Source organism: Notolabrus celidotus, chromosome 17, assembly GCF_009762535.1.
Source record: "Notolabrus celidotus isolate fNotCel1 chromosome 17, fNotCel1.pri, whole genome shotgun sequence".
NCBI classification, from domain to species: Eukaryota; Metazoa; Chordata; class Actinopteri; order Labriformes; family Labridae; genus Notolabrus; species Notolabrus celidotus.
The window spans coordinates 25,610,503-25,636,572 of NC_048288.1; the positions used below are offsets into that span (position 1 = coordinate 25,610,503).

Here is a 26,070-nt window from a genome sequence, read left to right on the forward strand (position 1 = left end):
TACCTGATCTGCATTGTACGACACCATGGACTGGTAGGCGATATCAGCCACAGCGAAGATGTGTGGAAGGTTAGCTGAACGCTTAGCTCCTATGTATATCTTGGTGAACTATAAAGAGAGGAAGGTTGGGAAGAGAAGGCATAATTGAACAATCAAAATCAGACATTGTAAGGCATATTTCCTCTAGAAATATAAATGATGGTGTCATAATGTGATATTTCTAATCTGTACAACACACCAATAGAGATTGTGTCCATGTAATACATTCTGGGAGTACAGGAATGAAAAATGGCTGCCAACTTGAGGCAAAGAAAAACATAATGATTGATTGAAAACAAAGCCAGTGAGGTGTGGCAGAGGCAGAGAAACAGGTGCAAGCTGTGAGTGTGAGTGTGTGTGTGTGTGTGTGTGTGTGTGTGTGTGTGTGTGTGTGTGTAGGTTGTGCTAAATGGGATGCAGCCAGCTGGAGAACTGCAGAGGCTCTAATGAGTTACATTCAGTGCATTATTGACCAAATGTACAAGCATAAAAGAAACACAGAAATCCATACATCCACAGACCTGAGGAGTGTATATCTCCATCTTATGGAAAGGATTGACTGCGATGAGGATGTCTCCCACGTACGTGTAAATCTGATCCCTTCCATAGCGGCTCTGAAGCTGCTCTGTGACGGTGTTCTGCAAAAAAGCAAACAAGCGTGATTCAGTCAGCAGTCATAAAAAAACAACTTCCTGAACATATTAACACTCAGATCATTGTCAGGACCGTATAATAGGAGACAACAAGCGGTACTTCAGCGCTCGTCCTGCCTGGAGTCGGGCCCTGTGACGCCTGTTAAGTCAATTTATTATCCTCATGTCATATGGTGATTAATTCACCCGTCTTCTTGCTGCCAGGACAGGTACATTAACAACAGTAGAGGCGGTGCTGCCTCCCTCATACCAACAAAGCCTCTTGTTTTGAAAGATGGGTGGAAATATCCGCTAGCAACTGAGACTGATTGTATCATTCAATACACCGATGCAGAGCTCAGATTTGATGAATTGCTCTTAATGTTATGCGTAAGGAAGATGCTGTGATGAATTCCTCTCAGGAGTTGTAAAACAGCAGTAACTGAGGAGAGTGATGCTCAGTGTTCATGTTAACAGTGGTGAACAAAACAGATACATGTGCAGTTTTTAGTGTATCTAGCTGCAGACTGGCATATTTCCCTCACCATGAGCCCCAAATTATCTCCACAAAGTGCAGAGTTGTTTCAGTCATTCCAATGAATAGGTATGACAGAATACCAATGATCATTACGATACTATAAACTTTATTAGCGACTCCCTCAGTCAAATAGAGAAATCAATGTTTTTGTTCTCTTTCATGCCCGTATTGAGAGGATAGGACGGTTGATAGAGTTGGAAACAAGAAAGATAAAGTTGAGAATGACACAAGGCAGGTGGCCAAGGGTGAGAACTGAACCTGGAGGCATCGCCCTGAAGATAGTTGCCTCTGCAAATGGGGCTCACTGTTTGGCTACTGAGCCAAACTTGTGCCACATTAATATTAATTTTGTGCTGAAGCATCACAGTGTTCTTATCCTTTATCCCTTATTTATTGTGTTGTATTAATAATTATGAATGCTGTAGTTGTATCGTAACGTATCATAATGATCGTATCTTTCTGATCATATTGTATCGTATCGTGTCGTATTGTATCATAGTGTCGTATCATATCCTGTCGTACTGTATCGTGTTGTATCGTATCATAGCATGTCGTGTTGCATTGTATTGTATTGTATTGTATTGTATCATGTATTATCGTGTCATATCATATCATATTGTATTGTATCGTGTCATATCGTATCATATTGTATCGTATCATTTCATATCGTGTCGTATTGTATTGTATTGTATTGTATTGTATCGTGTAATATTGTGTTGTATCATATCGTATCATATTGTATCATATAATATCCTGTCGTATTGTATCATATCGCATCGTATTGTATTGTATCATAGCATGTTGTGTCGTATTGTATTGTATTGTATCGTGTATTATCGTATCATATCGTATCGTATTGTATCATTGCATGTCATGTCGTATCGTGTCATATCATATTGCATTGTATCATATCGTGTCGTATCATATTGCATTGTATCATATTGCATTGTATCATATTGCATTGTATCATATTGCATTGTATCATATTGCATTGTATCATATCGTGTCGTATCATATTGCATTGTATCATATTGCATTGTATCATATCGTGTCGTATCATATTGCATTGTATCATATCGTGTCGTATCATATTGTGTCATATCATATTGCATTGTATCATATTGCATTGTATCATATTGCATTGTATCATATTGTGTCGTATCATATTGTGTCATATCATATTGCATTGTATCATATTGCATTGTATCATATTGCATTGTATCATATCGTGTCGTATCATATCGTGTAGTATCATATCGTGTCGTATCATATCGTGTAGTATCATATCGTGTCGTATCATATCGTGTCGTATCATATCGTGTCGTATCATATCGTGTCGTATCATATCGTGTCGTATCATATCGTGTCGTATCATATCGTGTCGTATTGGATTCTTTTGTATCGTATCTTTTCGTATCATATCGTATTGTGTCGTATCGTAGCGTGCCGTATCGTATCGTATGGCATTGTGTCATGTGATACAGTAATTGTATCGTATCTTGTCGTATCGTATCACATCATACTCTATTTCACCAGAAGTTCATTCAGGAATATCTGAATTATCAAGAACAAATTACATTTTGTTTCCAAAGTCATGAATAAACTTTAGACTTCAGCTTTGAAACTCTATCTGCTTTAGAGGATCAAATAATACAACTAAAAGCATCAGAAAAGCAGCAAAGCCGAGCTTTAGGACATTCTGACTCTTTTAAAAACTTTGCCTCAGATTAATAATGAACTCTCAAAGTGTTCAAACTTTACTTAATAATGTGCAGTGTAAAAAAGTCATCTTTCTCTTTCTCTTAGGTCCGAAGAAAAATCTCAATTTGTATTTGTATGGACTGTAAGAAAGGCTCTGCTCCCCATGATTGAGTATAATTTTAAAGTAGTTGTGATTTATACCCTTATTAAATCAGTCGTCACACTGTTCTTTTTCTTACCTCGTCTAGAACTTCGAGGGTGGCGAGGTCGTCCACCTCATCTGGGTCAGTCGGCGTCTTCATGTGGCTTCCTCTTTTAGTGTGAATGCGTTCATGCCTGGAACTCACAAGAGGCTCAATCAGGTCTCTGACTGAGCAAAGCGAGCACTGTGTACACTCGATATGACAACGTAAGTCATCTAAATTCAAATCTAACATTGTGTGTGCACATACTGTAGATGGCACTGCCATCTGTATTGTAAAATGGAACATCTGGTGACTTAATCAAACACTGACACAAAGTGAAAATGATCAATGCTTCAACTTGATAAATATCTAAATGTAAATAAAGAGCTTCTTATGCTGAAACATAAGGTCCATCAGTATGCAGCTCCCTTACTCCTGCAATAATTCAATGAATAAAATGGTGCTGGAAGCTAAACGCTGACTGAAATAAGCTATATATTTTAATACATATTGAATTTGCTCCAACCTAGTTTTTTCCTGCCCACAAGAATCTTTCTAATTTGCTCAAACTACAACTGACCAGATCATCACTACAACAAATTACTTTTACAAACTGGACATACTTAAATTGAAGAAATGTACCAGGGGGCCTTAATTCTTTAAACATTCACCCCAACAAGTGTTACTTTTGAAGTTTACTACAAGCATGTAAAATATTTAAAACACCAGCAGTAAGAAAACCTGAATTATCAATATGTATCAAACTTAAAGAAAGCTGTGTTTAAAATGATTGGACAATGTTCTAGCCTCCCTTGCTAAACATCTCATTTTGAAATATCCTGGTTATTAATACATGCCTTAATGCAGTCTACTGTTTGTTTCCAAAATGCAAGACTGCCTGCAAAATCAAAAAGGTACCATATTAAGGCATATCAAATCATGGTTGTACTTTCTTTCTGCTAAAACTTCATCAATCTGGAAGTTCTTGATGGTCACTTCTAGGGTTAGGACCTCATCTCCTGCTGTGGTTAGTCCACAGTCAAGGCCAGTAACTATAATCCCAGCATCAAATGCAATCAGGATACAAAGTCTCAAATGGTTAATGTACTGCTTTTATGGATAGTGTTTTTCTACAGCTCATTCATTCATAAGAAAAGGTTAGTAAAACACAGAGGTGAACACCACAACTACGTCATAAAGGCAGGAAACAATGTTAACACTAGCAGGGTGGCAGCATTTCAACGATCTAAAATCAGCCCATGTAGTTGATTACAAGTACATGTTCGATCACAACTACAGCAAGAGCTCTGATGGCACTAATAAAAACAAGCCAATGATCATCTACTCCTACTGTTGCATAAGGGTCGTGTATTCGTTGTTACCTGTCATTACTGTCTTTGCGTCTGTCTGTCTTTCCATGATGGCTTAAACGACAGAAATAGGATTAACATTTCATGACTGTACGGCTAATACACACTCTCTGGACCAACATTTTTGACTCATACTGTGCAGCCGGGCGCCCTGAGAGAAGCCGGAGCGGGATTGAGCTGTTGTTTATGTGAGGGGTGACAGGGCTTGTAAAAAATCCAGCAAGGAGGGTAATTTGGATTATACTGACTGCAAAAGTTAAGCTGCAGCCCGACATATGAAACACACTGACAGGGAGGCTTGCAGACTTTAAGTTTTTCTCAGGGTTTATAACAAAATCTATCAAACACTTTATGGTGTGTGAGGACTCTGCAAAGGGAAATATGAGCAGCACAGCTTCTGATATGGAGAGCAATACATGTAGGAATGTGAGCATGCAGAATTCAGAGTTCGGACAGTACCTTGTTTTCTCAATAACTCCTATTTGTTGGTTGAGATCAATGAGCTCAATCAATTGTTTCTGCAGGATTTTCTCTTTGCCGAGAATCTGTTTGATGAACACATGCTGCAGCAGGTCTAACACATTTGGTCTCAGCTCAAAGTCCTTTATCAGACATCTAAAAGAGAGGAAGAAGAAAAGGCACAAGAGCTGGAGGAGTGCAATGAATATCTCAGATTCACATTCAAAGCGCGCCTGGTTATGTACGATCAGTGTAAATATTTATGATGCACGGGGGCACTTGCATCCACACTCACTTGCAAATGAAGTCATTAAAGTCGTCTGACCAGAGCTCGGGCTGGTGGAGAGTAGGCGCTGGATTTCTATAAAGGGGAAGACAAATGGAAAGATAAGATGAGATGCGATTTACGCAGGAAGGGGGCGGAGAACAAAAGGGCCGAGGCGCAGAGTGGAACAGCGGAGTGAAATCTTAACTATTCATCATCAAAGACATCCAGAGGTGTTTCTGTGGCGGTTCAAGGCAGTAACAAATAGCTCTCCACCTGTGCAGCTGGGTGGTATTGATACAGCTGATTTGATGTCAGAAAAAGCCGAAGCACTGACATCGAATTCGAAGCTCATTTACACAGACAGATGCATTTAAGAGGTCAAGCAAACAAGGCCTCGCAACCATTGAACAACTGAGCTAATTTGTGTAATTCCTTACTCTGCTTTAAGTACCTTTTTACAACAGGGTTTCTGCCAAGTGGTTAGAAAGTCAATGCTGCCTACTAATGCATTGTAGCCTTTTCCCCCACTGGCTCTGACAGCGATAAATTGGCCTAATGAGAGGGCATACATCTCCTGTTTATCACACAACACAACCAATAACGACAGCACAGACATTTACTGGGAGTCTGCTCTGCTAATGTTGCGGTTATTAAAGTGTTTCCCTATCTAGAAGACAAACAAGCTTTTTAAATTACATTGTTTTACTTTTTGATTTTAATATGAGGTTGTATTTTCACTCCATCATCCTGTCTATACTTTCTATTTGCATCCTCTGTGTTCTGCAATAATCTGACGTCGTATGACACGCAAGGCAAATTTATAACTTCTCTTCTGCACATAATGAAGGATAAAAGCTTAAATCCTTTCACTTGTGCATAATTAGGAGAGCACTTTTAATCTTTCACCTGCTGGAGAGAGTGATGCTCTGAGCAGGGATTTGACTTATGCTCAGCGTCATCCCAATCCCTCCCTGTCTAATTCTCTTCCAGCCTTTTACAAAAATACAACGTCTTTTCTATTACAATATGTAGACACATTGAGTTGTTTGTTCCTTTGAGTAATAAAAAGTGAACATATTGTCTGTAAATCTTTTAAAACCAAAGATTAAATTAAAGTATGATTGATGTTTGTTTTGGTTAAGATTTGTTGAGGGATTTCAACTGTGACTTTGAGAAGAATTCCTAAATGCTGATCAGCTGAATAAACAGAACTAACTACCTTAATAACTTTTCACCTCACTCAAACACCTACATCCTAGATTATCTCTTAACTTATGACAAAATCCTAGCTAGCTAGATAACTTAACTTACTATCAACAACTATATAACAGATGTTACATCTATCCATCTATCCATCCATCTGTCCATCCATCTATCCATCCATCCATCCATCCATCCATCCATCCATCATGACCTACCTACCTACCTACCTACTTACCTACCTACCTACCTACCTGCCTGCCTGCCTACCTGCCTACCTACCTACCTACCTGCCTACCTACCTACCTACCTACCTACCTACCTACCTGCCTGCCTGCCTACCTACCTACCTACCTACCTACCTACCTATCCATCTGTCCATCCATCTATCCATCATGACCTACCTACCTACCTACCTACCTACTTACCTACCTACCTACCTACCTACCTACCTGCCTGCCTGCCTGCCTACCTGCCTACCTACCTACCTACCTACCTACCTACCTACCTACCTACCTATCCATCTATCCATCCATCTGTCCATCCATCTATCCATCCATCCATCCATCATGACCTACCTACCTACCTACCTACCTACCTACCTACTTACCTACCTACCTTCCTACCTACCTACCTACCTACCTACCTACCTACCTACCTACCTACCTACCTACCTACCTATGTACCTACCTATGTACCTACCTATCTACCTACCTACCTACCCGCCTACCTACCTACCAGCACTGCAAAAACTTACCAAACAATTAAACTTCAACAACTAAATAGCCAACTAACTTACTGACTGACTGACTGACTGACTGACTGACTGACTGACTGACTGACTGACTGATTGACTAACTGACTAATTGACTGACTGACTGACTGACTGACTGACTGACTGACTGACTGACTGACTCGCCAACTAACGCCATTCAATTAATAGAAGTTCTTCACAAAATGTTGGCAAACTAGTCAAGTAGTAACAAGCTAACTAACGGCTAGCTGCCTTCTGGTTTTTCAGTTTTCCTTCAGACCGTATCAAAAAGATAGCACCACTTATTGATGATGTTTTGAATATGTATCAATTATATCAATAACATTTAGCCTACAAACTCATCTACTTTTCCTTCAGACCAAATCTGAAATAATAGCTTGCATAAATTAACTGTGTGACCTAAGCCCAGCCAATACCAACATGATATTTCCATCATGTTGCTGTGCCTAGCCTTAATAGGAAATAACATTAGACATGTATTTAGACATTGTGGATAACATTTATGAGTGTGTTTCTTTGGTCCCATTATAGCCACCCCTTCTTTTAATAGGACACGGTGTGGTAGACTGAATGACCTCAGCGTGGCTTTCCTGAGACTGCTTGACGAATGAACCCTGGGCAGTGAGAGGAGGACAGAGAGGAGTGTGAACAGGCAGCCTGGAGCTCTGGCTGCAGCAGTCACATAGATTGTAAGAAAGCGGTGTGACGGCTCCTGGGGAGCACGACCCCCAGAGCAAACACACACAGGACAGCAGTGGCACAGGAGCAGCCTGGGTGTTTGTGCGTGTTTGTGCGTGAATGTGTGTGTCTTCAGAAGCACACTGTTTCAGAGCAAGTGATGGACAAAGTGCTGTGCTGTGGAGATGACAGTGAAGCTAAGTGCTTATGCAGCTCTCACATTTGAATCAGGAGATAATAAACAATTACTTTCAACCTTCAGCTCACAGTACATTTAGATAAAAAAAAAGGTGGATTCGCTCTTAGCCTCCCACCACAGGTCGAATGGGATCAGTGCCAAGAGGAGGGAGGGGTCTGTGGATAAACCCCTGCGAGCAGGAAAAAGCTATTTGAAATGAACAGACTGTACTTTTTCTGGTGACTGTGAGTGTATACAGAAAAGAAAATCACTGTGTTAGAGTGCAGGAGATGGTTTTTCTGGCTTGTAGTACGAGCGCTACATTACTCTGTCTCTATATGCTGACAGTCTGTGTCTATGAAGGGAAAGGAAATTGACTATTTTAGCTCTACTGTAAGAAAAATGCTCTGGTTGCTTCTTCATGGCATTGCCTTTAGACTACAAAATGGTAAACAAATACATGAAAAAGGAAAATAATCAACAAAAGCAATGACAATATTCTCCTCGTATAAGAGCCAGTTCAGGATTTCAGATACCAGGATGACAACCAAAGGAGCTGCAGATGAAAGCTACCCTCTGGTAATGAAGATAGATTGCAGAGTAGGTGTCATGGAGGCTCACCTGGGTATTTTGAAAAGGGCTCTCATTGGGTGGAGTTCAGACAGAGGTGGGTCTCCATCCCCCAGCTCTATGGCGGTGATGCCAAGCGACCAGACATCACAACGAGCGTCGTAAGTGGAGTCCAGCTGCTGCTCACAGGCTATCACCTTTATAAGACAGAGGATTGGAAAAGAACAAAGTATTTATGTGATACTGTACCACAGAGTCATAAAAACAGCGACATGTAGTAGTTATCTTAAGTAGATCAATTGGTATCAACACTTCTTAAAAAATATATATGAATGTCAAAAAATCAGAGAGAGAAAAAATTGGTTTTAATTTGCATAAACTAGAAAATAATCTCAAAGTTTGCCACTGGTAAAATCAAATCTGAACAGAGCTATGGACCAAAATCTTTAGGGGTTGTACTTCACTGTTATATGATACTGATACTTTTACCCTCATGGCTTCAAGTATCAGATTAAGACATCATTCAGTTATGTTTTGAAGGCTAAGGCAAAAGGAAATATCGCCTTATCCCTAGAATAAATTCAAATTTGAAATAAAAGATCAGATATTCAGGAGTTTAGGCCTACAAACTAAATATCAATCCATAAATAAATCATTCATTCATTCAAGCTTTATTTATAGAGCACCTATCATACAGATATAAAGAATTCAAAGTGCTATACAGCGATTGGGAAAAATAAAAATCAAGTGTATAATGACTTAATATAAAGGAATGGATTTAGAAGTAGAGACTGATATACCTATTTCAATAAAATGTATATAAATAAACAACAAAAGGAAATCATTAATAAATACTACTAATTAAGACAATAAAAAAGGTAAAGATAAAAGCCTAAGATAAAAATCAAAGCACTAAAATAGCAGTTAGATAATAAGATTTAAAGAGTTAAAAATAAATCAAACGATAGGATTTTAAAATAAATATGAAGTGACATTAAAATGATATGCTATAATAAAAAAAACTACATAAAAGACAGACATAATAGACAGATCTTCCCTTTACTTTTGAAGAAGACAAATCTTAAGTATTATTGCTGGCTCTGATTTTTGGCAGCACTTGCCGTATGAACATATAGCAGAGCGAAATATATACACATGAATATCAAAGGAACCTGATGAAAAGGTGTATAAGCCAGAGCCCAGTCTCATCATCCTGTGCTGTGGGCAATATAGTATGCATGCTACACACACTGCACTCTCACACACACTCACACTCACACACTCACACTCTCTCTCACACACACACACACACACACACACACACACACACACACACACACACACACACACACACACACACACACACACACACACACACACACACACAGTCTATCATCTGCATCCTCAGGGCAACATGGTACCTAATCAACAAAATGAATCATCTCTGAGTGGGAGGCATGGGCACACATAACAGCATACAGATAGAGATACACATACACACACACACACACACACCTACATACACACATACATACATACACACATACACACATACATACACATGAGTGCATCTAAAATCAATATAATTTGAATTCCCAGCAGACATGTACGTACAGTATGTCCACAGACAAAATCATTACACGATCACCAATAAGACATCAATTACAAGTGTTCACTTTGAAGCCCTCCTTATTCTGGATCACATGTTCATGAAGGAACACAGCATAAGTTAAATTAGTCCTCTAGAAGACTATTTTTGGACTAAAAAGGAAACTCTGAATGATGACATTTTTCTACAAAAAGTGCCAAACTTTCAAAGCCAGCATTCTCAACCAGTGACAGAATACAAACAACACGCGACCGACATGTAAACACCGTGCAGATGTGAAACAACTTACCCCACAACACAAAGGAGGCTAATCTTCTGCAGAATGTAGGTCAGACCGCGTCCCTAAACATTCAACGCTTGCTATTAACCTAGAATGACGCTGTATACGAAGAAACTCTCGGAGGTGATATCGCTTTGTTACCTCGTCATATTACTGCACAATAAACTCCAGGCCGGAGCACACCTTCAACTTAAGACTTTGTGCTTTAAATGTTCAACCCCAGCTGCCTTCTGTCTTAGAACTTGTCGATTAACATCTTAAACAAATAAGATTGAAATCTCGTGAGACTCATAAAAGAGGTCAGCGCATATTATATTCTAATGCGTTATTTGCACAGCATGCAAACCTCATGTAAAAATGTCTGCTCTGATGTGACCTGCTTCCCGTGTGAAGGGGTAAATCAAGGGACAGGCTCCACACTGAGAAAAGAATCCCTTTAAAGCACAGCATAGGTGCAGCAGCTAATGTGTGAGTGTAGCTAATCTTATCCTGATCCGTGTTGAGGTGAAGAGTGTAGAGGGGTGCTTATTGTGGGAGGCCTCTTTGTGTTGAGGTTTTCCTGAGTTGTTGGAGGTTCAGTTCAGTGTAAAAGAAATGTGCCTGTTTGGTAACCTCAAACCTGCCTCTGTGCTATGATTCCTGTTAGCTCTCGTTGTACAGAATGCCTGCGACAGGAAGTGCTGCCTCACTTTCTTCACATTTAATCATTTCATTCACAGCCAACACGTTTGCTAGGGTTGATTTGTACTCCCAAGTCAGGAGAAGCTTCTTTCATTCTGATTTGGCATTGCACCGTAGTGGAAAACAGAACCTTTTTTAATCTTTGTGTCCATCTTCCTTGGCTAAATGTCGTGCTTACATTATCCATAATGCATCTTAGTGACAAAAAAATCACTTCTACCATCGCCATAACCTCACTTCTTACTTTCCAAGTACCAATAAAAAGGGCAAACGGGGGAAAAGGATGATACAGAGTGTTCACATAAGCAGTGTGGTGGATACCAGATGCTCTTTGAGACTAAAGAGGGATCAATACAGGGGAAACATGAAGGTTGTCTCCAGGCACAAGTAAAAAGCCTTTAGTGTGTAGAAATGAAAATATTTAGCGATATCTAGCCTCAGATTCTAGATGAAACGCTCCCTTGCTCACCCCTTGTGTTGGTGAAACTCCTAAAGCAACGGTGGCCTTTAAGGACAAGAAGCTCCTGTGACACATGAGTAGTATGATCCTCCATTTGTCAAGTATTTACCACCAAAAACGTCCATCAATACAAATGATTTTGCACACAACAACTATAAATCTCTTCCCTTTTCGTCTTCCAATCGGTGCACAGTCAAGAAGCAGTCAGAAGTGAGGTTTATCTGGCATGTCACATGGCTTGGAGGCTGAATTGCACCAGCATTGGCAAGTCAAATGTGGTTCCATCAGATGTTTCACTAGTCACCATAAATGGTCGACATAAAGGGTTGGAACCGGTCAGCGTTTTTTCCTATTTGTTGTTGTTTTTTCATGAGATATACCCTGACTAGTCAAAGGCTCTTTACTAAATCTTTGGCTCTCAGCTCTAGAAGCTTCCCTTTATCAATAATAAGAGCAAAGAACTTCTGGTTTGACAAAATGGCCCTGGATGTAAACCTGATCATCTCCTCTATCCCTCTTTCCAACCCCAACTTGGTCTCAGCAGATGTCTGTCTAACATGAGTCTGGTTCTGTTGGAGGTTTCTGCCTGTTAAAGGAAGTTTGTCCTTGCCACTGTAACTAGCTAAATACTGCAAAGTGCTCTGCTCATGGTGGATTAAGATGAGATCAGACTGAGTCCTGTCTGTAAGATTGGAGTGGATCTTATCCTGTCTTGATGTTGGGTCTTTGTTGATGATATAACATGGAGTAAACGGTCTAGACCTGCTCTGTTTGTAAAAGCGTCTTGGGATAAGGTTTGTTGTAATTTGGCGCTATATAAATCAAGAGTGATTGGCTGATCATCTGAATCTTCAGCCATGTAACACCTGACTTTACACTGGACTTTACACAACACCAGTAAAACTTATATAAGCCATTAAATATGTTATGGATTTATACTGGTGTCAGACTTAATGTGACTTTGTTGGAACCGCTAGCACACTCAGCTTTGATTACACAGAGAAAGAATGATGGAAGCTCTCCATTCCTTTCCCATGCACAAATGTATTAGACAGTGTTATCTCTCTGATGACTACTAACTGTGGCCTGCTGGGATCTGCTCCAGGCTAATGTACTGGAAAGAGACGAGGCTGAGGGGGCACTTAGAGGGCCGGTTTTACTTTACCTCGGGAGCCATCCAGAAGGGAGTTCCCACAGAGGTGTTCCTCCTCAGGCGGGTATTTGTCAGCTGGGCGGAAACACCTGTAGGGAGGAGAAAACACACTTCAGACATCTTCATCTCTCAGGTCTCACACTCAGAACATACACTCTTTTCTTCCCAGAAATCAAATTGGTTGTTTACAGAGTTACAGTGATCTCTGGAAAGAAACTGTGGACAGTCAACAGCGTGATGCTGCTCAGCTGACATGAGGATGAAGGGATCTTGAAACTTTCTTGTATCCCACTGATAAAGAGGGGACAACAAAACACACATACAAGGCTCACTTGCACACACAGCCATTCAGCTCCAGTGTTTTTCCTTCGAATGATTGATTACTTTGAATTTCAAATTTCTTATGAGACTGCATGTAGTTCTGCCGGACATTTCAAGAACAACATTTGACTATCATTGAGCTGTGAACGGGCTGAGGCAGCTTGAGACATCATTTTACTGCCTCCCAGACAATATGAAGCATTTGATCCTCCAACGTCTGAAGAAGTCACGGTCATATTGCAACAATGACACGGTCCATTCAAGAAAGAGAGTATGGACGTGTGCGTAGTCAAGTAAATGATTAAATGTTGTCACACTCACTAGAATTACGACTCGTTTATAGAATTACTGCCCGTTATATGTTGTTTCTAATCTGTAGTGCAGCCACCTGCTACTGTGGCTGCAGCTCTGCTTAATGGCTACTGCAGAATGCTATAACACTCTACCACCTGCATGTAAACACAGAGGGCAGGTGGAATCTTGTAGTGTGAGCTGGCCTGGCAGAATGTTGATTTAGAAAATGGAGATAAAGTTATATGTAGGGTTGCAAAATTCCGGGAATTTTCAAAGTTGAAAACTTTCCATGGGAATGAACGGGAATACACCAGGACTTTACTACATTGAAGGTTGGCTCTTAATAAGGAACTTAAATAAAACAACCAGATTTCATGCAAGTGCAGTTGCATATCTATGCTATTCCTCAATCACATGCACATAGCACACTGCTTACTGCAGGGCTATTGAGACCACGCCCCCTACATGCACTGTGCATTCCTCCATCACATGCACAGATGATTTCTAGAATCCTGCAGAGGCTGGGCTTGAGAAGCTTGAGGGAAGATGCTTTTTTTATTTGCATGTTGAATGGGACTTTGTTGTTAGGGAGAGCGGCTCTTTGCATTTTACATTTTGAATGGGACTTTGTTGGGATTGCATTTTTGTTAATTTTTGAATGGGTTGGGTCGGGGGGATGAGTAATATTTAACTCAGCATTCATGTTTTTGTTCTTCAATGAAATAATTGATTGTTCAATGAAATATTTAACACTTGATAAAGTTGTACTTACAAATAAATGTTGTTTTAATTGTATTATTTTGGATGGATGTCTGCTTATAACAAAACAAATATTTATGCTTGGATATGATACCTTTCCATTAAATTACCCTCAATTCCCAGTTAATTCCCATAAATTCCCGTTGAAAGTTTCCAATTTGGAATATTCCCACAATTCCCCAGCTTAACTTCCCATGGAAATTTACCGGAAGCTTTCCTGAAATTTACTGGAAATTTTCCACCCCTTTGCAACCCTAGTTATATGTTGGATTCTGTATTGTTAAACTGACATGTAACCACTTGACCGAAGCAGTTTGTAACCAGGACCGGTATGCCAACTACCCTTGCAAGAAACCAATTTCAGTGATGCAATGTTTGTTGATTTAGGTTACTCTTGCTCAATTCTGACTCTTTTTTTTTAAAGTGTTTTCTTATCTTTAGACGAGTTGGCTAGTCAGATTTTAAAGAGACGGACAGCACTTTAATGAACTTATGTGTCTCACAACCAAAGAGGTAAATAGGTTAAGGAGGGAGAAAAAGGAACAAACATGTGCAAATCAACCTGCTACGGATGTTTTATCATATGGTGCTCTACAAAACCTGGCATATACTAATGCAGGTGAGTTTTCAACAATATCTGTGCAAGCTTCATGTAGAGTTTGTAGCAATTAATGGGCCAGCATCAACAAAACCACAGATTTGTGTGGAGCCTGGGCAGTGTCCCTGGTTTAGGATTATTCAGAGTAGCAACATCTTTGCACAGTCGTATTACTGTAGCCTCTGTATTTCCCTTTCTGCTTTAATTACTTTATTAATCACCGGCCCATTCTATTGGGTTGTGTAATGTACTTACTGATTGACTGCCCTGTTATAATCAAAAACCTGACACTAAAGGGTCTGCAGACACAAAGAGAGGGACTTTGTATGTATGCAAGGTAAAAAGCCCAATGAGGAGCACGCTGACCCACAATCATGACTCCAGTGCCGTCCAGACAAATCAGTGTTACAACATACAGTGATGTTTCCCAGAGCTGGCACCGACAAAAGCACAGCCTGGAGACAAAAGCAGCTCGCAACAAACAAAAGGTGATCTGCTGATGCACGACAAGCGCTCACACAGGACGGTCTTTGTCTTGCACGGCACATCTAGATATTTTATGAGAGCCTGAATTACACAGATCAAAATTAAATGCCACTCTTTCTAAAGCAGATTGTTTTAGCTATCAGAGTCAAAGATTTAGAGAGTGAAGGATTTAAATATGTGTAAAAAAAACATGCTCAAAAGATGACATTGTGTAGACTGATTCTACAACGTGACTGCAGTTTTAACCCCATCAAAACCGTGAAAGCCAATTCTCAGTACAGTAACAGTTACTGTTCTGATGCTGTGATGGTGCTGCTGGGTTACAACCAGGGGTGGGGATGAGCAATGCGGAGGAAAACGGTTCTGTGTCAAACATCACAAGGGATTAAAATCATGTGGAAGAGGGGGGATATGTCTAAGACTGACACACACACACATACACAGAGAGAGGGGGGGGGCATGCTGTTACCAAACCACTGTGCAGTACCACATTAGTAAGAACAAACCCACAGTTTTACATTAAAAAGCATAAATAACCATAAAACAAACCACCTCAACTTACACTCATCTGCTACACTACAAGGTGTGTGAGTGTATGAGGGTACAGCAACACAAAGAGCCTCCTAACTGCCCTTCTCTTTCCACTACATTAGCCCCGAGTGGAGCCTTGTGGTCCACACTTAATAATCATCACAGAGATAACGCTGTCAATTAGAATATTCATGAGAGGCCCATAAACGAACAGCTCCTCTCATTCTTCCCCCTCACTCTTTTTTGGGTCCATCTTTTTGCTATTTTGTTTCTCTGCTGGTGATGAGTCACTGCGGGGGCTTTATCTCTTCAGCTGCTTAGTGTAGCGTACACCCCTCCACATGAAAAACCATTAATCGCAGCGTGACGCAGAGCCTGCGTGTTTGAGTCGGCCCCCCCAGTCTTTTTTTTCCTTTTGGGTCGTTTTCGTCAATCCGCACGTTTTTGTACATGACAGGCTTTTTTTTTTTAAATGCTGCTCGTGGGATTTTTTTTCCTTCCCTTTTCTGGTGACGCCATAACCGATATCTGATGCAAGGTTCAACTGTCAGCACTACAACAAAGGATGCCATTTTGGTACTCACTGTTCTCCTGCTCTGGGCAAAGGCTGGGACAGATTTCACCACAGGCTATAATTTGTTCTTTGAATACGGCCACATTTAAAAAGGCAGCTGATAACACAGGGCTCCACATCTTATCTGCTCAGCTCACTGCCACCTCTGTCTCAGGTGACTGACAAGACTTTACTCTGAGTCATCAAAAGCTGGGAAGCTGAGAAATGATGATTTTGCATTTCAATGCAAGTCATTACCGTGTTTTATTCTGGATCACAGGACCTGTGGATCTGTATCATTCACTGTAGATAAAGATGGATGACATGTCTTTACTTCCTTCCACTGTGCAAAAGTGATGCCAAAATAGTCAACCTGATGGGTGATCACATTTTGCAGCACTCTGAGACTCAGTTTTAATGTAACTAAAACTCCTACTTATCAGAATCAGAATCAGAAATACTTTATTTATCCCAGGGAGAGAAATTCTGTCATTACACAGCTCTTATTAACAGTATGTAGACGATGAAGGAATAAAATAAGATATAAAAACCAATAAAATAAATAATAATAAAGTATACAAAGTGAATTGCAGAAGAGCAGAATAGTTATAATAACCTATGTACAAAAGCGAAAGGAATGAAGGAGATAAAGCTAGTTCCCTGACCGGGAATCGGAACCTGGACCCTGGCGGTGAGAGCGCCAAATCCTAACCACTAGACCACCAGGGACACTCAACTCACTGTGAAGACCCCTTGGGTTAGCAAGGACCAACAGATTATTTAGTCTGGTTGAAGCAGACCCTCACGATTATAGAAGTTCATAACTTATATTAGTTAGGTTTACTCTCACTGTTCCTCTTCTTCTCTGCTTATCTAATGGACACAACACTGCAGAAACTACGATTGTCAACAAAGCCATCAATCATGGCATTGTCCCTGTTTTTTAGCACCATATAATTTAATCAAACTCAACTTCTGAAAAATAATATTTAATATTTGGACATCAGCATGAATAGGAACCAATTACAATGACAGAATCCATGTTTTAGAAACATGTATTTGGATTTTCTAGTTTGACACGTCTAATCTGTAAATATGGAGGAGGGGGACTTTAAGGCCTTTACTAAATCCAGTCAGTAGGGGGAGCTCCAAATACTTTGGCTTCACTTTTGAGGGAGCAGTAACGTCGTCCATATTTCCTACAGTCTATAATCTGTAAAGAATAAAGTCCAGGATTTATTATGGTTATATGGATCGTAGGAAATAAGCACCATTCAGTGGATTATAGGTTCTGAGGATGATGGGAATATAATTTAAGTTATATGCAATTTTTCTAATCAAGGGTAAAGCTAACAAGAAGACTGAAGAGAAAAAGTCCAGAGATAAAAACAACTGTATCATGGGTAGAGCAGTGACCCCATTTACAGAGGCCAGATTTCCACTGGTTGCAGGATCGATTCCTGGTCCTGACATGATTTGCTGTGTTTCATCCCCCACTCTCACCCCACAGTTCCCGTCTCTTCCATTCAATAAAAGCAAAAAGCTCAAAATAATCTAAAAAAAAAAAAAATGCCCCACCATATTTCAGGATAATCTAACAGCTGCCAAATTATTCTCCTTTTGGTGCAACACCAAAAGTCATGGATCACCCAAACCATCTGTGACTCCTCTACCAAATCTCATGGCAGCCTATCTGTTGAGATAATTGAGTCTGGAACAAAATGTTGAGCTAACCGACCAACATGGCAACCCACAGAGCCAATAACCTAACAAATGCAATGCATTTTAGAACACTTTTGATTAGTGTAGTTAGACTGAGAGGAGTTTTACTTTTTCTTTTGAAGCTACAGTTTCACAGGCTCACAGGGTTCAACTGCTTTCAACTTTTCTATCTTGTGTTATAGTCACGATGATGCTAATGCTGCTTTTGGCTTTAATTTCTCACCTCCAATTTGGACATCTATTCTTACCTCCCTTTTATCTTTAATGGTGCTGCTTTCACAGTTTAGCATTCCTGTCACAGTAAGAATGCTTTGTGTTTTGACCCTTATCTCAAAATGCATTATTTTTAAATAACAGGCAGAAATAAGAGAGCAAACAGCAGTGCCTGTGCATATTGCGAAGATAACACAGAGGTTGGTTTGTCCATTTGCTTTACACTCATTACTCTCAGGTCTCAAAATAAATGAGTTAATGACTTATTGGTGAAGGTGCAATAACTTTAAATGTAATTGCCTCCCATCTGTTTTAATGAGGCTCTATTAAAACAACATGGTGATTTTTGGTAATATATTTCCTCTCAGGCTCACTTCTGGAGATACCGTACCCTTCCTATCTTCAAGATTCATTACAAGTTAGCTGGAGACACACTAAGATAAGATGTTCTAGGGCAAACCAAATCTCTACATCCAACAAACTTTGAGATGATGTTTGTTATAATCACATAAAACAAATCGGCTCATATATTAAATATGTTCTGTGAGGCTTCAAGCCACAGTGGGAAAGTTTGTACCAAAAGATCTAAAACATCAAATGTTAGGTGGGCTTTATTCTAAATTGATGAAGTTTATGTAGATACAAACATGAATAATAAGTGTGTTGCTGCACACAACTTCTAAAAGTCTCCTTCTTTGTTCAGCTCAGCTTCTTGTGTTGACAAAATAATAAGCTAATGATTGAGCTCTTTCATTCCACATCACTGGAGTTTAAGCTTTACAGCGGTTCAGAGAATATTAGTTACGTAAGTTATTAAAATGTGCAGATTGGAATGATGTGGTTTACACATTTGTGCTACAAGATCACAAATCTTCAATGTTGGTCTTTACGTAGTTTGTTACCTCAATGAATATTATCCTACTGTGTTTAGTTAACAGCTTGAGTGGCTAAGTCCTTGACATAATGCTTGTTTTGTTCATTATTCTCATGTTTGAATATGACAAAGAAGAGTACGATTAACGGCATGGCTACCAGAAATTGTCTTTTACACAATTTCATTGCTCTAAAAGAAGCTCTAAGGAGAGAGCTTTTTAGATAAGTGCACTTTGTTAGAATCATTTTAGTTTGCTAGCCAATATAAGCATCTAAAACAGGACACAGTGGAAGCTAATGCAGAAGTAGCTTGCTGACAGAGCCAACAAGTTTTAGCTGTTTATATAGTATTTGCCAAACCCTTGTTTTACTACAGCTCCGCGCCTTTTTCAATCAAGCTTTATTCATATAGCTCCTTTCATACAAATCAAATGCAACCTAAAGTGCTTTACAGCGATTGAAAAACAAGAAAGAAGCAGAAATAAAATTAGTAATAATAATAAATAATAATAATAATAATAATAATAATACTAACACTAATAGTAATACTAACAATAATAATAATAATAGTAATAATAATACAATTTAAATAACAGAAAATAAAATAGAGACTAATGCACACCAACAATAAACTATGTGTAATTAAAATAAGTTAAAACATCAAAATTAAGACTACAAATAGCTAAAATGAGTAGATTTAAAAAGGGTAAGGATAAGAGTTGAAATAAAACTAAGGCTAAAAATATCAATAAAACTGAGTAGATAAATAAAATAAATAAATGGTGTCACTTGGTCCCAAAAATAAACAAAAATTAAAATCAATATAGTGGCAAATGGTTAAACAAGAGGCTCCAGACAGCAGCAAGATGCTCTAACTTGGGAATGTTTCCAGGAGTTTAAATTATTTTATCTATAAACTTTTTTTAAAAACTCAGAGTAATATTCAACATCCACATTTATCTGGATTCTCTAGCTCCAACACTTGGCACAATAGACTTGGCTGTTTTGACATTTACCAGCAGAGATAGGTATGTGACTGCCACTCTCATCAAGAGGGACTCATAATGCATTACCAGCTGAGTGTTTTCGTCAAGTACCCTTTTTGACGGCTCAATTGGCTTCACATGGAAACACTGGGCTGTTGTGTAAATCAAGTCTGTTATGTAACAGTTGTAAACAACCACTAAAAAAAATATATGATGTACTCACATCAGTGAGTGTCTGTTGATGATAACAGACCTGCTGTAAGTAAGATTCTCATGTGTAACCTTGTTGTAGTCCTTAATGGAATAAAAGCAAAAAGTTTTTCAGATTGAAACAGTAAAATATGTGTTTTAGCTCTTAAAAAAGAACATTTTCTAATTTAAGGTTTATTAAACATGTTTGCCCTCTCTTACCATGAGATGTTGTGCTTTAACAGGATTCAGTGATTAACCATGGTGTAACAAATTCTATCCAGCAGCAACATCCAAATGTAGCTGGGGTACGAGAAGGGATGTTTCCAAGTAACTAATCTCTTAGTAGCAAATTTAAGTTCTAACTTACTGATTAGTCTAAAAGGTAAAGAAACACTCATATCAGTCAAAGCTGAGCACATTTTGTACTTCTTCAGGATCATAACAGCAGAAAAGTCGACACACAGCAGTTATTTACACAGACATCTTTTCTGCCTGCTTCTTTGCAGAGCGTCTAAATCCAACCTCTAAAATCTAATCAAACCATAAACTCAAGAGAACCTTGTGCCAAATCAAAAGGGTTGTTACTACATTTAGAAGAATGGGACTGATGGGCAAACAGCCCAAAAACAGAAAGCCTCAAGCCCCAGCTTCTGCCAACTCCAACCCTTAAGAAAGAGACTCATTACGCAAAAAAACCTCTAGAAATTTAGCTCCCGAGATAAAGTCTGAACCAACAGATGCAGACTTTGGATATTTCTGAGATTCATGGTTTGAATCTAATTTCTGACTTCTTGTTCACCTATTTATTTATCAAAACTGTCAAATAAACAAAAGTGAACCGGTGTGTGAGGAGGAGGAAGCTGCTGCTGTAAAGACAGAGAATGGCCGCGCTCCATATTAGCTACTTCACATTCACATAACAAGTGAATCCATTAATACCCTCCCCTTTCTCCTCTTCATGGAAGAGCTCTGCACTTTGTGCTTCATGGTTAGAAAGGGGCTTTTAAGAGAAGCCCACAATTAGCGGCCTAAATGCAAACCTACATACAGGTTGAGTGGGGATTTTATTTGTAATGAAAACAGGCAGCTGGTTTTTCAGACCCAGAAGAAAACAGGAGTGAGTCATCCCCTGGAAATAGTCACATTTACTTCGCCATTATGCGCCTTCAATCCAAGAACTGTGTTTGTGCTGCTCTGGACGCCTCATTTGGTTAAGAAAACCCAAAAGCAAATGAGTGCAAACACAGGGTGCATAGCAACACCGTCTCCTGCTGTCTGCCTGAGAATGTAAAAGATAGGGTGTAATGGAAAAGTATCATCGTCTGCCACCTTGTCTGGTTCTGTTAGCGTCTTACAACCTCACAAGGAAACTAATTAGTGTTACAATGTATTTGGTGGGCGGCTGAAGGTAATGGATTTGACCCTCTTCTGTTTAATTGAGGCAAAACACGATTTTTACTGATTACAGGAGGATACAGCAGAAAAGACATGTTGTTTAAGCTCGCCTGTTAGAAAGAACGAGACAGTACGTACCAAAGTCTACAAGTTTGATGCCTCCATGCGTCGTCAACAGGATGTTATTGCCTTTGACGTCACGGTGGATGGTCTTGTTGACATGCAGGTGCTGGAGGCCCTGTAAAAAAGAGGTTAAATACATTTTCTGACTTGCACCTGACGTCAAAATGATCCTTTTTAATCACTTTTTATGGAAGCAGTGCATCTAGTGGGATGGTTTCGTATTTCAGCATTGTCTCCATTCAAACATGCATACTCACCATGAGGGCTTCATGAATGATGAAGGCAATAATGGCTTCATCCATCCTGTCTCCTCTTTTCAACATGCCTTTAGCCAAATCTGTCACAGAGCCACCATTGCAGAGCTGCAAAAACACAAAGCAAAGAGGGAGAAATGAGCAACATGACTCAGCACTTACATCTGAACTTTTACAATATGCTGAAATCTTGAGCATCTGAGATATGCTGAATGTTAGGCAGGGAGTAGGCAGAGGATGAAAACGTTTTGATCAGAAGATTTCACAGTGAGAACAGAGATGCTGAGAGTAATTGTGTCAATCTTTAGCAGCTTATCTTTCCGAGGCAGCTTAGCGAGAGGTGAAAATCGTGCCTGCGGGGAGAATGTACATTTTTGCATGCAGGGTTTAATCTATGCTTTGATGACTAAGCAGGGTAAACATTTAACATGCACAAATCATCTTAAAATGAAGTACATCCTCTTATGTTTTCAAAACAATGCCAGGGTTTATATGAGGAATTACATGCCATTTATAGGAGGACATTTTCACTGAAAACAGAACGTACTGAGATTAAAATCACCGTAAAAAAAACCTCAGACTCGGTGTAAATATAGGTGTTTTCTTGTAGTTTACTGCTACAGTCTAGATGGACTCCAACATCAATAGCAATCCCACTTGGAAAATTGCAGAAAATTGCCCAGTAGGTTGCCTTGGCAACAATAATAACCCTTAATTTGGGCCTTTCTTTTAGGAGATGCCGGCGCTATATGAAATAAAAAAGCTTTAAGATGTCAGACACTTGGAGGGGGATGTGGACAGAAATTTCAGCTCCTGCATATGAGTGCTGACTGTAAACACTGTCTGTATCACTGAATGTGTAAAGAGATATAATCCACACTCTAGTAAACAAACAAACAAACATCTTATTTTGTTATAGTATATTTTGTTCTTCATCTCACATCTTTAGCGCCAATTTCCTATATAAAAAAAACTGTTTTACATGAAATCTTCTTCACATCCTTCATGTATCAAACACTTGTTCTTGTATAATTACACTCATTTCCTGCACTTGTACACTGAAAGATTAATTAGGCAGTAGATGTGCGTTCCTGTGTGGTTACTGAGGATAAGAATCTGTCCCCTGGGGTGAACGAGCTGAAGAGATTGTGCAGCACACGCCACGAAAAAAAGAAGATGACTGATAAATAATAACTTATACAACACGACGTAATGATAAGTGTGATATTTAGTCAACTTACGATAATGACAGGGGAGCATACACCACAATACATGCAGCTTCAGGCTCATGGTGCAATGTTTGTTGTACTAAAATGATCGGGGAAGCAGTCAGCTACCTACTTTACCTACTGTAGTTCTTGTCTTCACCAGACCCATAATAATAATTATAATAATAATCATAATAATAATGGCATTGCAGAGAAAATGATGGTGGTTAAATGTTGCTCATAGCCGCATTCAAGAACTAACATCGGACTTCCTCCTCTGATCCTCTGAGGTCCGGAGCAGGACCTCCAGACAGCTGGAGTCATGTGACCGAGGTTTTCCTGCGGTAATTTGACAGTTTGTTGTTGTAGTTAAGGGAAATACGATCTGGTGATAACACAGAGTGTTTTATTCTGAAAATCAACCGTATGTTTTTGTTTTGGTGCCTGACTTCCTGTTCAGTTCCATCTGCTCTGTTGAGATTGATGCGTCGTGCTCTGGCATCGTATCTGAACCAAAGGGCTCCGACCTGCCGGATTAGAGTCGCAGCTGGAACATAACGGAGCGGATCCAGTGGAAGTTAACACATTGACTAGAATAGAAACCTATCAGATCTGGTGCTGTGACGGATCGGAGACAGACTGCGTTTTTTATTTTTCATTTTCTCTTTGCTTTCCTCATTTTCTGTTGTAAAGCACTTTGGATCAACTGTGTTGTGTGTAAAGTGCTTTATAAATAAAGGCGATTTGATTTGATTTGGACACAGATCTAGTGGAATTTGGCCTTAATGGGCCAATCCAAAAACCTACATATTTCTTTGTAATTTAAAAAAGGATAGCAGCATAATTCCCTCAGGGGTCAAATGGCAACAAAGTAAAAAAACTGATGATGTTTTTTATGTAGATGGTTTAATTTGAGATTTAGCTACAATTTTTATAATTATATTTTAACAATGAATAAAATATACTATTTTAAATATTTCTAATTGTTTTAATGTTTTGGGGAGGGCATCTCACAACCCCACCGTCACTATCTAGCAACCCCCACTTAAGGCTGATTTATACTTCTGCGTTGAATCAACGGCGTACCCTACGCCGGGGGTCCGCATAGCTCCCGTACCTACGCCGAGGCCTACGCACGTAGCTGACGTGCACCTCCTCCAAAATGTAACTCCCCGTAGAGCCGACGCGGACCGCAAGCTCTGCGATTGGTCCGCTCGGCGGCTTTGTCTTTCCCGCATTTACAACACTTCCGGGATCCCGGACATCGGCCGCACATCGGCCGTGTATTTCATCTCCTCCTCTCTATTCTTCATGTAATCATGTCTGTATGATAAACAGCAACATGTATCAGCTGTAGATTAACATAACACGCTCTGAATCTCTGTGGAAAAGTAAACAGAGATCGTAGCGGGACCAGTAGCAGGCGGCCGGCTATAAGAGAGACCACACTGCCCTCAAGAGTTTCGGCGGAGAATTGCTGCGCGACACGGACACAACGACGCACAAGTATGTGGTGCTCATGTCCGTGTCAGCCCCTGCTGTGTAGGGGAGACGCAGAAGTATAAATCAGCCTTTAGGGAACCACTGACTTAAACCACTACTGATCACATTCATCCATTCACACCACATTCACACACTGATGGTAGAGGCTCCTATACTTAGGAGCCATCAGTATTGGCTTATCATCTCATTAATATGCTTTCAGACACCACCCACTGTGTCACTAAGAGCAAATTGGGGTTCAGTGTCTCAGCCCGGGACACTTCCGCATGAGACTGCTGGAGCTGGGATCACACCACCATCCTTACAACTCACTCCACCACATCATCCACCCAAAACATGATAACAAGATTATTACTCAATGAATTTCTCTCCCTGCAATACTAAGACAGAAAGTGCTGACTGCATCAATAGTTGCATCAAAATACATGTTTTATTAACTATATTTGCAGCTCTGAACACAAATCTACAAATAGGGACCCATTTAGTCATCTCATTATAATTCCACCCACAGGGCTTGATTGCCTTTGTACATGTTTTGTCAAAGTGTCTCTAATTGAGCTAACCACAGGAAGCTATGAATCACTTCAAACACTCAGAGCTTACAGCTGCAACAATTTGAGACAAAACTGTCAAACATTTAGTTTACTGAGATGGGGAAATATCTATTATCGCCATGATAGTGTATTGATTCTTCATCAGTTTAATATTTGTTTATTCCACAAAACATCAGACACAAAGCGATGATCATCTTAGAGCTTAAGACGTTATCAACACATCCAGATATCAGAAACTTGATTGAAAGTGTTATCACTTGGCTGTGTTAAATACTTGATTCTGATTGGTCAAAACCAACAAAACAGCAAAAGAGATGCTAGGGACAACCTGATCACACGTCAAATCAACGTCAAATCAACAACAGATGACACTGTGGCAAAAATGTTAATTCCTGTTAGCATCTTTAATCACTACGCCATACAACATGGATAATGTTTTTAATACCAGATCCTGTCCTGCAATCAAGGTCTCTCATTTTCTGATAGCTACAAAGTAACTTGAACCATAGCAGGAGTGATAATAGCAAAAATGATAGGGGTTTTCACATGTGCCTCATTTATGATGTATTGACTACAATATCTCTACACCTGCCTAAGCAAACACAACCTCTCAAAACTCCAGTTAGTCCAAAATGCCGCTGCCAGACTCCTCACACACACCAATAAAAGGGAACACATCACACCAATTTGAGCCTCTCTTCACTGGTTGCCTGTGGGTTTTAGAATTGA

At 39.7% G+C, this 26,070-nt stretch overlaps 1 protein-coding gene and 1 non-coding gene across 2 annotated transcripts in view; both read right to left on the bottom strand.

Moving 5' to 3' along the window:
• The window catches only part of myo3a (myosin IIIA), a 101,513-nt gene that overhangs the window by 35,685 nt on the left and 39,758 nt on the right, over positions 1–26,070 (bottom strand). The window contains exons 7-16 of the mRNA XM_034706384.1: positions 22,080–22,184; positions 21,838–21,937; positions 12,789–12,865; positions 8,645–8,790; positions 5,220–5,285; positions 4,925–5,080; positions 4,478–4,519; positions 3,150–3,246; positions 561–677; positions 4–108 (exon numbers count right to left, since the gene is read on the bottom strand). Coding sequence (XP_034562275.1) covers positions 4–108; positions 561–677; positions 3,150–3,246; positions 4,478–4,519; positions 4,925–5,080; positions 5,220–5,285; positions 8,645–8,790; positions 12,789–12,865; positions 21,838–21,937; positions 22,080–22,184 — 1,011 coding nt within the window. The remainder of the gene's footprint in view (positions 1–3; positions 109–560; positions 678–3,149; positions 3,247–4,477; positions 4,520–4,924; positions 5,081–5,219; positions 5,286–8,644; positions 8,791–12,788; positions 12,866–21,837; positions 21,938–22,079; positions 22,185–26,070) is intronic.
• Positions 16,975–17,047, bottom strand: trnae-cuc. Its single transcript has one exon. It is a non-coding gene; the product is annotated as a tRNA-Glu (tRNA).